This window comes from Myotis lucifugus, unplaced genomic scaffold (assembly GCF_000147115.1).
Source record: "Myotis lucifugus unplaced genomic scaffold, Myoluc2.0 scaffold_98, whole genome shotgun sequence".
NCBI classification, from domain to species: domain Eukaryota; kingdom Metazoa; phylum Chordata; class Mammalia; order Chiroptera; family Vespertilionidae; genus Myotis; species Myotis lucifugus.
This window is the reverse complement of record NW_005871146.1, coordinates 503920-518204: the sequence shown is the minus strand read 5'-3', so window position 1 is coordinate 518204 and position 14285 is coordinate 503920. Positions and strand designations below refer to the sequence as shown.

General features: G+C 39.3%; 1 protein-coding gene across 4 annotated transcripts; it reads right to left on the bottom strand.

Annotated features, from left to right (window-relative positions):
* Positions 1–3379: 3379 nt before the first annotated feature.
* RNF6 (ring finger protein 6) lies at positions 3380–13947 on the bottom strand. Of its 4 annotated transcripts, XM_023756694.1 has the most exons (5): positions 13910–13947; positions 10926–11136; positions 9251–9346; positions 6078–6196; positions 5241–5431 (listed from the first exon to the last, which is right to left on the bottom strand). In XM_023756694.1, the coding sequence occupies exons 2-5, from the start codon at positions 11116–11118 to the stop codon at positions 5363–5365; spliced, it is 477 nt and encodes a 158-aa protein (XP_023612462.1). In that variant the 5' UTR covers positions 11119–11136; positions 13910–13947; the 3' UTR covers positions 5241–5362. The 4 variants fall into 4 exon arrangements, with proteins under 4 accessions (XP_014314111.1, XP_006092167.2, XP_014314109.1 ...); XM_014458625.2 differs by having other exon boundaries at positions 3380–6196; XM_006092105.3 differs by lacking the exon at positions 13910–13947 and adding an exon at positions 13695–13833 and having other exon boundaries at positions 3380–6196.
* Between the last annotated feature and the right edge of the window lie 338 nt (positions 13948–14285).

Below are 14285 nucleotides of genomic sequence, written 5' to 3'. Positions count from 1 at the left end.
GCAAATGGACCCTCTCAAATGTGCCACATACTATGTTAACTAGCAATAATACTCAAGGAGGATCTTGAGAGGTTTAAATTATGAAATCACATTAAACACTGAAATAACCTCATATAAGCGAATAAAAGGATACTCAAGTATGTGACATACCACTCCCTAGTTGAAACTATAAAACCTGGGAAACAGGTAAAAGGGTATATAATACTTGGGAAACAATTGGCAAGTTGACGCAGTTTAGAAATTGAAGTTTGGCCCTAACCCAGCCGTGGGCAAACTACGGCCCGCGGGCTGGATCCGGCCCGTTTGAAATGAATAAAACTAAAAAAAAAAAAGACCGTACCCTTTTATGTAATGATGTTTACTTTGAATTTATATTAGTTCACACAAACTCCATCCATGCTTTTGTTCCGGCCCTCCGGTCCAGTTTAAGAACCCATTGTGGCCCTCGAGTCAAAAAGTTTGCCCACCCCTGCCCTAACCGGTTTGGCTCAGTGGATAGAGCGTCAGCCTGCAGACTGAAAGGTCCCAGGTTCAATTCCAGTCAAGGGTATGTACCTTGGTTGCGGGCACATCCCCAATAGGGAGTGTGCAGGAAGCAGCTGATCGATGTTTCTCTTTCATCAATGTTTCTCTCTATCCCTCTCCTTCTCCCCTCCTCTATGTAAAAAAAAAAAAAAAATCAATAAAATATTTTAAAAAACGAAAGAAATTGAAGTTTGTAAGACAGCTGCAATATAAACGAAAGTTCTAAGGACATGACATGGAACACAATATTCAAATGAAAAATGTTAAACTATTTGTTCCTTTCTGAACTGGAACCACAAATGGCACAGTTGTTGCAAAATAGAAGCTATAAATAGATAATGAGCTTTTGTATTTGTCATCAGCCTTGTTTAGTGGGAAATGAATGAAAATATTAAAGAAAGCACTTCTTTGTTCCCAACTAGAATGCCAATTTACAAAATCCATTAAACTTTCCTGCTGCTTTCAGGAAATTTCCCAAATAGTACACATCTGCTTCTATTTCAAATGCATATTTGGGATCTCTTCACATGCTGGTCCTACCATGTCTTGCAAAAAATTAAGTCAAAGAATCAGTGTGTGTGTGCATGCACTTGTGTGTGTGTGTGTGTTTTAATTCCTATTTTTTTCATTTCCCCCTTTTTTCACTCTTCTCTCAATTCTCTTAACTAATCAGGCCAGGGGAAGTAGGGCTTCCTGAGGAATATTCCATATGAGCAATAAATGCTGAATTTAGTATCTTGTCAAATGGTAACACTGAAATGAGTCAGATATATTACTAAGGTTATCCTATACTAGGGGCCCGGTGCATGCAATTTGTGCACTGGGGGGGAGGGGGGTATCCCTCAGCCCAGCCTGCACCCACTCCCGATCGGGCTTAAACTGGCAGTCAGACATCCCCCGAGGGTTCCCAGATTGGAGTAGATGCAGGCGAGGCTGAGGGACACCTAACATCCCTCTCACAATCCAGGACTGCTGGCTCTCAACCACTCGCCTGCCTGCCTGCCTGATTGCCCCTAACCGCTTCTGCCTGCCAGCCTGATCACCCCCTAACTGCTCCCCTGCCGGCCCAATCAACATCTAACTGCTCCCCTGCTGGCCTGATCGCCCCCAACTGCCCTCCCCTGCCAGCCTGGTCCCCCCCAACTGCCCTCCCCTGCTGCTTGTGGCTGTGAGCGCTGTCATCTTTGAGGGCGTGGTAGTCATTAGCATATTCCCTCCTTATTGGCTGTGGGCACCACCATCTTTGAGGGTGGGGCAGTCAATTAGCATATTCCCTTATTGGCTGTGGGCACCGCCATATTTGAGGGTGGGGCAGTCAATTAGCATATTCCCTCCTTATTGGCTGTGAGCACCGCCATCTTTGCAATGGTATGAGGGTCAATTAGCATATTCCCTCTTCATTAGATAGGATAATAAAAGGCTAATATGTAAATTGTCCTTTTGACCGGGAGTTCGACCAGGGGGCAGGGCTGGCTGGCCAACTGCCCACGGCCCCTCCCCCCAGCAGGCCACACCCCCAATCAGCCCCCCTACCCCAATCAGGGGAAGGGCCAGCCGGCCAACCTTCCGTGTCCCCTCCCCCTGGCCAGCCCGGCTCGATCGGCCCCAATTGCGGCAGGCCAGCTGGACCCCACCTGTGCACAAAGTCGTGCACCAGGCCTCCAGTGTTTAAAATAAATGTCTAAATCAACATAGCTTGTACCCTCCTACACTCAGGCGATTCTCCATTTGTAAGTACATGACTCGCCCACATTTTCATATTGAACTAGAAACCAAATGTCTTTCCCCCCTTCCTCCCCCCAATATTTTTACATCCTTCTCTCTTTCCAGTTTTATTGTCATCACTCTAGGTTAGATAACTGATGATGATGATAATGTTAACTGATAATATCACAATAGTTCCTTCATTGTTTTTTTTTTTGCTTCCCATCTCTCTCCAGTCCAGTGTTCTGAACACTGTACCACACCAGTGTTCTGAACACTGTACCACACCAGTCTTCCTGAAACATGAAAAATGATCTTACCATTCAGAACTAAAATTCATACAAATAAATAAATAAATAAATAAATAAATAAATAAATAGAAGAATTTTGTGTTTCACACACTGATTGTAAACCTACTTTTGCTCCCCCTGTATAATCACTGATCATAAAGAAAACTAAATCTTGAGCTATAGCAAAATCTTACAGAATCTAGTCTTCAGGTATGTGTTCTTGTGATTTTGCCCAAGCAGTTCACTACAGGAAAACAACCTATATAATAAAAGGGTAATATGCAAATCAACCGAATGGTGGAATGACCGGTCACTAGGATGCACACTGGCCACCAGGGGGCAGATGCTCAACACAGGAGCTGTCCCCTGGTAGTCAGTGTGCTCCCACAAGGGGAACACCGCTCAGCCAGAAGCCGGGCTCATGGCTGGTGAGCGCAGTGGCGGTGGCAGGAGCCTCTCCCACCTCCACAGCAGCACTAAGGATGTCCGACTGCCGGCTTAGGTCTGCTCCCTCTGGGCCTAAGCCGTCATTCGGACATCCCCCGAGGCTCCCGGACTGAGAGGGCACAGGCAGGGCTGAGGGACTGCCCCTCCCCATGCACAAATTTCATGCACTGGGCCTCTAGTACCATATATTTACAAACAAACATGAAAATCAAAACAATAATTCATTGTCAACTGATTTTCAATTTCTAAGAGCAAATATGTCTTTCCTGTGAAGATGGGGACTTTGTCTTTTAATCATCTGCTGAATTCTCAATACCTTAACATTGTCTGGCACCTAGTAGGTACAAAATAAATATTTTTTTAGTGAATATACTACAGTGGAACAATAGGACAGCTCACACACAGCTTTTTTAAATATTTATTGGTAGAAATAGATCTTCAAGGCATACTTTGTGTTTATATAAATTCTACATTCTCTTAAGGGTATTTTGTTTTGTTTTACTTGCAGTTTTTGGCTTCCAAGTGAACTTAACATATTATCTATGCATTTGATTCTTTATAGACATTCTTTAGACTCTAAAATAAAATCTGAGAATCCATGCATATTGTGTACCTTACTTATTATAATCGAAGAATTTTTGCACTTTCTAAAAAGTCACAAAAAGGCTGAACTCAAGTTAAATAACCTATATGTTCTAAAATGCCCACGTTCCATTTCTGAATAAAGAAAGACTTGTTCAGCATTATATATTGCTTGCTGTCTAAGAAGTCAGATTGTCAGAGACACTTCATTAAATTATCTATTTTTAAATATCTTAATCCACTCCCAGAGACAATCTTGTAAATATTAAACATTGTGCCATATGCAGTAATAGCTGAAAAGCTTAAATAACAACCACACTGGTATCATTTAGACTGACTATTTTAACTTTAAAATTATATAGCTATATATACACATATGGTATGCTGCATATTAAATTTTAACATTTTAAGTAACTTAAAAACATTTAGCAAACATTCAGCCAAACATTTTTTCATGAGAAGATATTGTCCTTAGAATAAAAAGGTAATGAAAGGCTTATTTAGACACCAATGTCTGGACACAGTACTAAGACTATGGAATTTGAAGTTTCAAGTAAAGTCTATTGTACAATTAAGAAAAAGAAGATTGATTTTTAACCCACTGAACTGTGCAGTGTATACAAAAGTGCTTAGCATGACAAAATCACCAAAATAAAATAATTGTAAAGGTTATTTGGTTCTAGCAATATTAATTATTCTGTACTTTTGAATAATTTAACATTTGCATTTTAAATTTTATATAAATGTTCTCTTTTTAACAAGTTAAAAAAACACACAAAAATAGTTTAACTATAATAATGTTACTTTTCATCCTGGATAGTTCATCACAAATAACAAAAGAATGCGTGAATACTCAGCTCCACTGAAATGCAGTACTTTAATAAATCCATCACTTCATCCATTCTATGCTATACTGGACCCTAAGACAGGATGCCGACATACGGGACAAGTGCAATTCTCTGAGAGCCATCGGTCAATACAATGGATGTGAAATTCATGCATGCAAGGTAATTGCCTGAGCTTGTTTCCAGTTACATAGTCACTGATACAAACACTACAGATTTTACCTAGTTCACTGTCAATACTGTTATGCTCATAGTTTCGGGTAGAAAGATTGTCAATCTGCTCTTTGGTTAAGCCACGTATGCGATCATCATCATCACTTTCATTTAGTAAAAAGAAGTGAGCAAGGCGAAGAATAGGTAGTGTTCCAGTTTCCACTAAGTTATTTGAATTCCGCAACTGCCTACTATTTCTACTATCACTGTTTTGGATATGAGGCTGAGTGGTCTCATTTTCACCACTCATTTCAGTGTTGTCTTCTTGGGCCCATCTGTCCTGAGAGGAACCTTCATGGTGCTGACTGATGTCATTCACTAGGTTACTCAGTTCTGAATCCATCTCTGGTAAACGCTGACCATTTCTCTGAATCTCTGACTCAGATTCGGCCTCCATTAGAGAACTCAGTTCTCCAAATCCAGTCATGATCTGCCTTAAAATTGACCGAAGAGCCAATGAGGATGGTTCAACAAGCTCATTCTCAGATACCCTACGAAGAGGAACTGTTATGGTACTAACATAGGTTCGAATACCTGACCGCTCTAAACGAGAAATAGTTCGGCGAAAGCCCCCGCTATTGCTTTCAATAGTGACTGTATTTTCTGCTAGCCCTACTCGAGATCGAGTTCTATTTGCAATACTATCCCGATCTCTGTTCTCTCCAGGACGAATCCTTCTCACTTGAAGGTCCAATGTGATTGTTGGATGCCGTGCAGCACTTGAAGATCTGCTAGATTCTTCTCCTTCTTCTACTGTTATTCTTGACACGAGTCTTGAGTTAGAGAATGGGGTATATGCTGTTCCTCTGCGTGCTCTATCTTGTTCTAAAAAGACACGAGTTATACCTCTCCTCCTATCAGACCTTCTAATGGTTTGTTGTAAAGATCTACCTTCTCTTTGTGAATTATGATAAACAGTGTCATTTTGTCTCTGAATTGGTGAACGGCTTCGACTACTGAAAGTAGACCGTAATCTTATTGGCTCTAATCTTTGGTTTGTATTCCTCACTGTCACATTAGTTCTAGCCCCATTTTCCCAAACATGTGCTGCTCCAAATCGTTGCCCATCCCTTTGCCCAAGTTCACTACCACCTGACTGGTTTGTGTGACTACTGAAATTAGCACGTGGAGCACTAGTTCTAGGAATGCCAACTGCTCTCCCAGTTCCATTTCTTAAACTTCCTGAGGTTGAGAAAAATCTTTCTACTGAATTCTGCCCTCTTGAGTCAAGCCTAGTCCTTGAAATGTTGGAACTACTACCACTGAAATTCACTGAAGTTTGGCTTCTTGTTCGCCTAGCCACAGGACTAGGTGATCTTTGCTGTCTCTCTGTAGTATGATCACTGCTAATATCTGAAAGTGGAATGCCTATATTATCTTCATCATGAGTTTCAAATCCTCTATTCTCATGATTGATGTGGATTTCCAGACTAAACCGAAACTCTCCACTATTTGGATTTGTTCGACTCACAGCTCTCCAAGTTTGATTCCCATTTTGTCCACTTCGAATTGCATTGCCTGTGCGGCGAAAGGTATTTAACCATTCTAGTAGAAAATCTTCATCTGAACTTTCTCTAGGGACTGCTGAGTCTGGAAAGCAAGTCAAATCAATTTAAGATCAATTCTTAAAATCTATTCTTAGATTTTTTATTGAAAGCTTGTAAGATAAACTTTTCATTAAATTAAATTATATTGAAGAACATTTGTGCATTTTAATAAAAACTGGCAAAAAAACAACTTTGCAAAAGATATACACTATAAGCATATTAAAATATATTTATGTATAATACTATTTATGCAAAGCTGTGAGGAAATCCTTGTTTTCTATATGCCTGTTATTGGCAAAATATTAAGGCAAATGAGAAATATGTCTATACCAAAATTATACATCTAGACTGCTTTATTCATATAGCAATATACTGTGGAAAATTTATATATAATTCATCCTAAATTTGTGGAATCCTTCTGGTAAGGGTAACTCAATTGACATTTTTGCAACTAGGTATTTTTTTAACCTTGGGAATTTTATCCTATTTCTCAGGAATTGCCAAAAATGTACAGCTAAAGAAATCTGGCTTTCTGAATACAATGTTAGAACTATATTATGTGAAACTGGGAAATTTTAGGATGTTACGTTCTCTATAGCTGGATCCTTATCTGTAAATTAGAGTTAGCAGTATAAATGTCACAGTGGATAAAATGAGCTATTGTATATAAAATGAATAGTACAATACCTGCACTCACAAAGCGTTCAATAAATGTTAGCCATTATACATAATATCACAAAATACATTTTCTGTTCATTTAGAACATAAGTTCCATGAAGACTAAGGGGTTTATTTTATTCACTGGTAAATTTCCAACCTCTATAACAGTATCTGATGCAAATCAGATTAACAATTAATTTTATTGAAAGAATCAATTTTAGAAATAAATGTGTTCCTGATAGACTGCTTTGATCTGATACTACTACTGTGGTAATAGCTTCAATTTTCCTTATTTAACCAGTAGATTATACAAAGTGCAAAACTGAATGAAAGCCCTACTAATGCACATTAACTACATAGACTTTAACCTTAAAGTTTATTCTACTCAAAAACAGCTATTAAATGAGATTGCTTTGGTTTTCGTTTCATTACCGCAATCTCTCATAAAAAGCTTTTTTAAAAAAAGGTATGTTTTTGTTGATTTCAGAGAGACTAAGGGAGAGGGAGAGAGAGATAGAAACATCAATGATGAGAGAAAGCTGATCAGCTGCCTCCTGCACACGGGGATTGAGTTCAAAACCCAGGCATGTGCCCTGACCGGGAATCAGTTAGTCACCTCCTGGTTTATGGGTGGACACTCAACCACTGAGGCAAACTGGCTGGGCAAAACCTTTTTTAAATGTTGACTTAAGGTTGTTAATCAGCTGCTGGTATCATAAAATAAACACCAACTTTAGCCATACTCTAAAGATATTAACTATTTTATACGTGGTAAGTACATTTTCAATTACAAAGGACCAGTATTACCAGTTGTACCAATATGGTAGTATAATTACATATCTAAAAATAAAGTAGAAAAGGGTTAATATCCAATTTCCATTTTAATTTGGAAAAAGACATAGTAAAACGCAGGTAAACATTACCTAAATGGTACTTCCTTCTTTAATTACTAGAATGTAGTGATAAGGGTGTGTGTCCAAGAGTTCACTATTTATCTAACAAAATCTATCCTACCTTTCTTCCATTGTAAATGCAGCGTAATGGTCACGTTGGACTGCCTGGCAGTTAGGTGTGGCTATATGACTAAGTTCTCATCAATGGGATGGGAGTGGAAGTGATATATCTCTTTCAGGCTGGTGCCTGCATCTCCTTCATGCCAGCTGGAACCTAGATACGACTGTGATTTAGCTTGATCATGCAAACAGTACCCTGGAGAAGCTGTGCCCAATAAAGCTTTGTGTCATAGTGGAGAGGTCCTATATCTATCCTGTCCAATGCAGACGCCACTAGGCACATTGACTATTAAGTACTTGAATGTGGCTAACATGACTGTGGCAATGCATTTTTTTATTTCATTTGAACTTAAGTAGTCACATGTGGACAACACAGTTGTAGAAACTGCTGATTGGATGGGTTCCAGGAGGATTTATGGAGCAAAGTTTGCCTACCTTCCCTGGCCTGTTAACATGAAAGAGAAATAAACTTCTATTTTATTGAGCCATTGCATTTTTTGGTTATTAATCATCTTTGCCCTAAATAATATAACGCTCTTACATTACATATGAAACTACTAGTAATAAATACCTCTGGGGAAGGAAGCGGACCTGGTAAGAGGGACATTAAAGTTGGCTTTACTTTTAAACTTTATATACTTCTTATTTAGTTTGAATTCTTTTCACAAGAACTTTGTTTTTATCACAACTTCTTATATTATGACTTAGTATTTGCTCAATAAAATGACAAAGCAAACACAAAAACAACAAAACAAGAAAAACAGGTTTCCTGATGCAGTCATTCTGTATTGCCCTACATAAATTTTTAGAAGCTAGGTTTAGCTATATTATTTTAAAGAAAGTAGTGTGTACATTCTAAGATTAAAAAGAACTATGCTGGTAATTAACTTAATTGTATACTATTTCATATATGTGAGCTCCCTGAAGGTAATCTGTGTGTAAGACATCTCTGTATTTATATTGCCTGTCCATATTACCTAATTACCCATCCCTGTCCTATATTGCTTAATTATACTGCTTTGCATATAATACATAAATGCTGAGTAGTACATCAAAACTGGAAAACATTAAAAAAATATTCTACAAGATCTACTAAGTTGCCCTGACCGGTTTGGGTCAGTGGATAGAGCATCGGCCTGCAGACTGAAGGGTTCCGGGTTCGATTCCAGTCAAGGGCATGTACCTTGGTTGTGGGCACATCCCCAGTGGGGGGTGTGCAGGAGGCAGCTGGTCGATGTTTCTCTCTCATCAATGTTTCTAACTCTCTATCCCTCTCTTTTCTTCTCTGTAAAAAATCAATAAAATATATTTAAAAAAAAAAAAGGAGCAACTTAAAAAAAGAAAGAAAAAGAAAAGATCTACTAAGTTCATTTCTACAACTGCTCTAATCAGACATGTTCCTTACGGAAAGGAGTCCACAGTACCTCTGGTATTTGTCCCGTTTCTAAAGTCAGGCTGAGATGCCAGTTGTTCCTTGACTCCATCTAACCGCTGCTGTAGTTCTTCTGATGTTATTTCTCCTAAAACAATGAAAAACTGTTCACTGAAATGAAAAACTTTAAATTACAAAGTTTTATTATAACTCATGAAGGGTAAGACTAATCTTTAGCTGTAGAAGACATTTTATTGTTTTCATGTTCTATACATTGAAGACAGTTAAAAATATTTAAATGGTGCAAGGTTGTGTTTTATTAATATTTTATTAAAATTAAGATTTTATTTTATAATAAAGTACCCTCTGTTGATACACTTAAGCTATAATTCCATGAATTTTTGTCAGAGTTAAAAAGAAATTAAGAAGGGAGTATTTATAGAGAAAATTTCATCTAATAGATGTGTTTTACTTGAACTTTATTTACTTGAACTTTACCTCAATAGTTCTTTATATGGGTCATCAATATACAATATGCAAATGTGCACTATATAAATATATAATATACAAGCATACAAATTTCAATGAATTCATTTGTAAAATAAATTTGTAAAAAATTTATAGAGCACATTGGACTTTTTGGTAGTTATTGATTCAGTTAAATTAATTATAATACTTCAAATAAGTTACAATTGGGTTTTAACTACAGGAGTCCCCCTTATCCATGGGGGATAAGTTCCAAGACCCCCAGTGGATGTCTGAAACTATGCATAATATCAAACTATATATATACATTTTTTCCTATACATACCTATGATAAAGTTTAATTTATAAATTAGACACACCAAAATATCAACTATCATAATAATACAATAAAAATATACTATAATTAAGTTATTTGAATGGCTTTAGGCCATTAAGTAAAATAAGGGTTACTTGAACATAAATACCACAGTATCACCACAGTTGACCTAATAACAGAGACAGCTACTAAGTGAGTAAAGGGTGGGTAATGTATGCAGGGTGATATGATGGACAAAGGGATGGTTTACATTCAGGGCAGGACAGCACAAGATTTCATAATGGTACTCAGAATGGCATGAAATTTATTTCTTACCTTGGATAACTGAAACCTTGGAAAGAGAAACCATGGATAAGCAGGGGGGAGAGGGGATGGACACCCAACTACAATAATTTTATTTATACAAATATTACTTAAGAGAAATAGGGCCACCTATGTAAATATTTGACACTATTATGTACATTAACCTGTCTGTTAGTTTGGCATTCGTATAACAGTGCTCTATTTATAATATTCTTACCTATTTATAAAATACACAAGTAAGCCAATGATTTTCTATTTTGTTATATTAAAAAGCTCTTGCTCTGGCCAGTGGGCTCAATTGTTTGGAGTGTCCTCCTATATACAGAAAGATTGTGGGTTCGATTCCTGGTCAAGGCACATACCCAGTTGGGGCATGTATAGAAGGCAACCAATTGATGTTCTCTCTCACATCGATGTTTCTCTCTCACATTGATGTTTCTCTCTCTCTCTCTCTCTCTCCCTCTTCCCCTCTCTCTAAAATCAATAAGCATATCCTTGAGTAAGGATAAAAAAAAAGTACAGAATATTTTGGGAGAAGGAAGAAAGGGGGAAAAAACTCTCCTTATTTTAAAATTCTTCCTTGATGATGAAAAAGGTGTTTCCTCTTTTACCCATCTCTTACCCGGGGTGCCTAAAAGATTATGGTCTCTCATTAGTCGGTAATCTTCATCACTGAGTTCACTAATAAACTGATAATAAGCTTCCTCTCTGTGGAGACGCTCTTGCTGCCATCTTCTCTCATTTTCAGGATGATCATGGTCTTGAAATGAGGTTTCTTCGCCACCATCATCTGATGTAGATCTAGATTGATTCATACTGAGATTCCTGGCTTTCTGTTCAAACAATATATATAAAATTCGAGGTATTAGTCATAGACTACACATGGCTTCATGTTTTCAACTTAGTTTTTTAAACTCATTTAAAAATTTTGTCCCCTACTCAAAGATTTCACGTAACAAATCTTACAATGAAGAACTTCCATATAAAATCAAAACCAGCTTGTAGGAGCTAGACCACAATTGGACCTACTTCTTTGCCTAAAGCTATCATTTAAGTCAGATTGGCTTTGGTTTCACCTCACATTTCTCATACCTGAATACCAAAGTGATTATCTCATTTTTTACCCTTTGACTCTCCAGTACAGTTGGTCTAAAGTCTTCCTTCATTAATGTTTCAAATATCTGGGTTCTTCATGTTAGCAAATTTTAAGCGTGAATCATACACATCCTTTATTTAATAAGCAAATGGCTACTGGGAAGGTATTATTTACATTTATTTTGAGCAAGGGTATTCTTCCCAAAATAAAGCTCATAAATGTAATATTACATCCCCCACACCGACTCAATTATACTTTTGTTGAGGTAAAAATAATTTAGCTGACTGTATCTATTGAATAGACTTAGAGTTGATGTCTCCTTAAATCTAACAGGAAAAAAAATACCCAATGCATGGCTCTGAGGTTTGTTAAAGTGTCTCAGAGCATTTTGTGTCTCCCTATCTCAAACCTCATCCCTAAACCTGGAATGGTCTAGTCCCAGAGGTTTCAAGTGCCTTTGAAACGTCCTGATGCTACCTAGGCGAACACTATCTTTGGGATTATATTTAAATGTCATTACTGAGCAGCTTTATTTTAAACTATTAGAATATCAAGGGAAGAAATTGTTTCATAAATATTTTAGAATTTATTAAACACATCTATTTTTTTTAATACATTTTTATTGATTTTTATGGGGGGCGGGGGAGAGAAACATCAATGATGAGAATCATTGATTAATTGGCTGCCTCCTGCACAACCCTCACTGGGGATCGAGCCCACAACCTGGGCAAGTGCCCTGACTGGGAATCAAACCAGTGACCTCTTGGTTCATGGGTGGACCACTGAGCAACACGAGCTGGGCTAACCAAATCTATTTAGTAAGTCATGAAAGCAACAGTTATCAACTAGGAGTGCACATCAAACTCACAGGAGAAAATTTTAAGAAATACAGATGCCCAGATCGTATCCCTAATCCTTGGTCAGAATTCTCCAGGGTAGGGCTAAGTCAATCTTTAAGAGCTAACTTGGGTGTTTCTGTGGGTGGATGAAATAAGCCATTCCTTAACAATTTCTGGTATGTGATATAACACATGACTTAATAGAGGCTGGGCGATTAAATGACTATGTTGCCAGTGAAGCAATAGTTGTGACTCTCAGTGTTTAATAAACCAACTACTTTATTTATTTATTTATTTATTTTTAATCCTCACCCAAGGATATTTTTCCATTGATTTTTAGAGAGAGTAGAAGAGAGAGGGAAAGACAGAGAAATACTGATGTGAGAAACATCGATTGGTTGCGTCCTGCCCAAGCCCCTACCAGGGCAGAGGCCGGGGAGGAGCATGCAGGACCCATTGACCAGAATGGAACCTTGGGCCCAGGACTTGGGTTTCAGGCTGATGCTCTACCCACTGAGCCAAAGCGTGTAGGGCGAAAACTACTTGAAATATAAAGTGAAATCAGCCTACAGGTCTAAACTATTGTATGAGTAAGCAACAATCCAATTCCATGCATATTCTAACATTAAATTACAATTCAAGGATTTTTTTTTAGTCATTATTACATCATTTTTAAGGAAAGATCTAGTGCAAAATAACATTACTAAAGACTCAAGATTTCTTTTTAGTTTCAGAATAATAGGACTAGGTCATTAGTAAAAAGCATATTTGGTAGGTAGAGCAGTAATATGATTTTTGTATTAAACAATTTAAGAATTTGAATCCTATCATAAAATCAAGCTACCCTAATAGTATTCAAAACTTAAGAGCTTTTCTTCACAGGTAATGTTCTTGTCTAATTAACTATAACTACATCGAAATGAATGCCTTACTTTCCTTTCAACATGCTCTTAATATATGCAATGGTATCCATCTTTCAATGGTTTTTGTGTTTCTGAAGCTGCCCATCTGAAGCAATAAAAGATGGTTATATTATTTAACAAGTCGTCTTTTTGAAGGCTGGGGGCCGCTGGTAGTCCCCCACCCTGCTGCAAAACCAAAGCAACATCTCCAGTGGATTTTGTTAGACGCTCACCTAGAAAATTAGGTCCCCGAATAATTCGATCCTGAAAAGCTCCCCAAGGCCTTGTCTCTCAGCACAGAAACCAGGCCTGGCCTCCTACACTGCCTCTGCTCCTGGGATCACAGCTCCCCCGTCCAAGGCCGGCCTTCCTATCGCGTTCCCATTCGGACGCTGCCAGGGTTGGGTGACTCCAACTTACTTCTAAACCTGCACTTTCTTGCCACCCCCGCCCTCCATACGGCTACTGGTTCCTTCCCCGGCGGTTGCAACTGGGGGCTCGCGCCGGGTTCGGTCTCCGCCACAATAAACAGACCGGGCTCGAGTCCAACCAACCTCTTCCCAGCCTCGAGTCAGGCTTCCCTTCGCGACCTCGCCTCCCACAGGGAGGCAGGTGACAGACGGCGCATCTGAGCCAATCGTCAGTTAGGGGAGCTCCGCCAGAGAGAAGTTAACCAATCGGAGAAGAGACGAGGGCCGTCCAGGAAGGCCGGCTTTCGCAGCGTCTCCCGGAAGTCGTGGTGGATCCCCGCGCGTTCTCCCGAGCTCACCTCGCCAGCCGCTGGGCTGTTCGGCCCCTGCCCGGAGGAAAGTCCGTGGCAGGTGCTTTTCCTTTCAGGTCCCTGAGGCTGTGACCTGGAGGCGGTAGAGGCTTGCCCCGGGAGGCCGCTGCGCCCTCTAATCTCTACTGAAGCCGGGGCTACAGCTTGGGATGGTTCTTCTGGAGGGAGGATGTGGAGGGGGAATTGCAGGCCCAGCCGTTGTTCCCCACGGCCAGGTTAACCCCCTGTGTGGAGAGCAGACGCTCGGGAGTGCTACTGAGAACTGGTCCGGCGGGACCCCGGAGGCCCGCCTGCCGCGTTCCGCCCTCCACGCTCGCGCTCGGGCGTCTCTGGGCCTCCTTACTGCAGCGCCAAGCACCCGGCC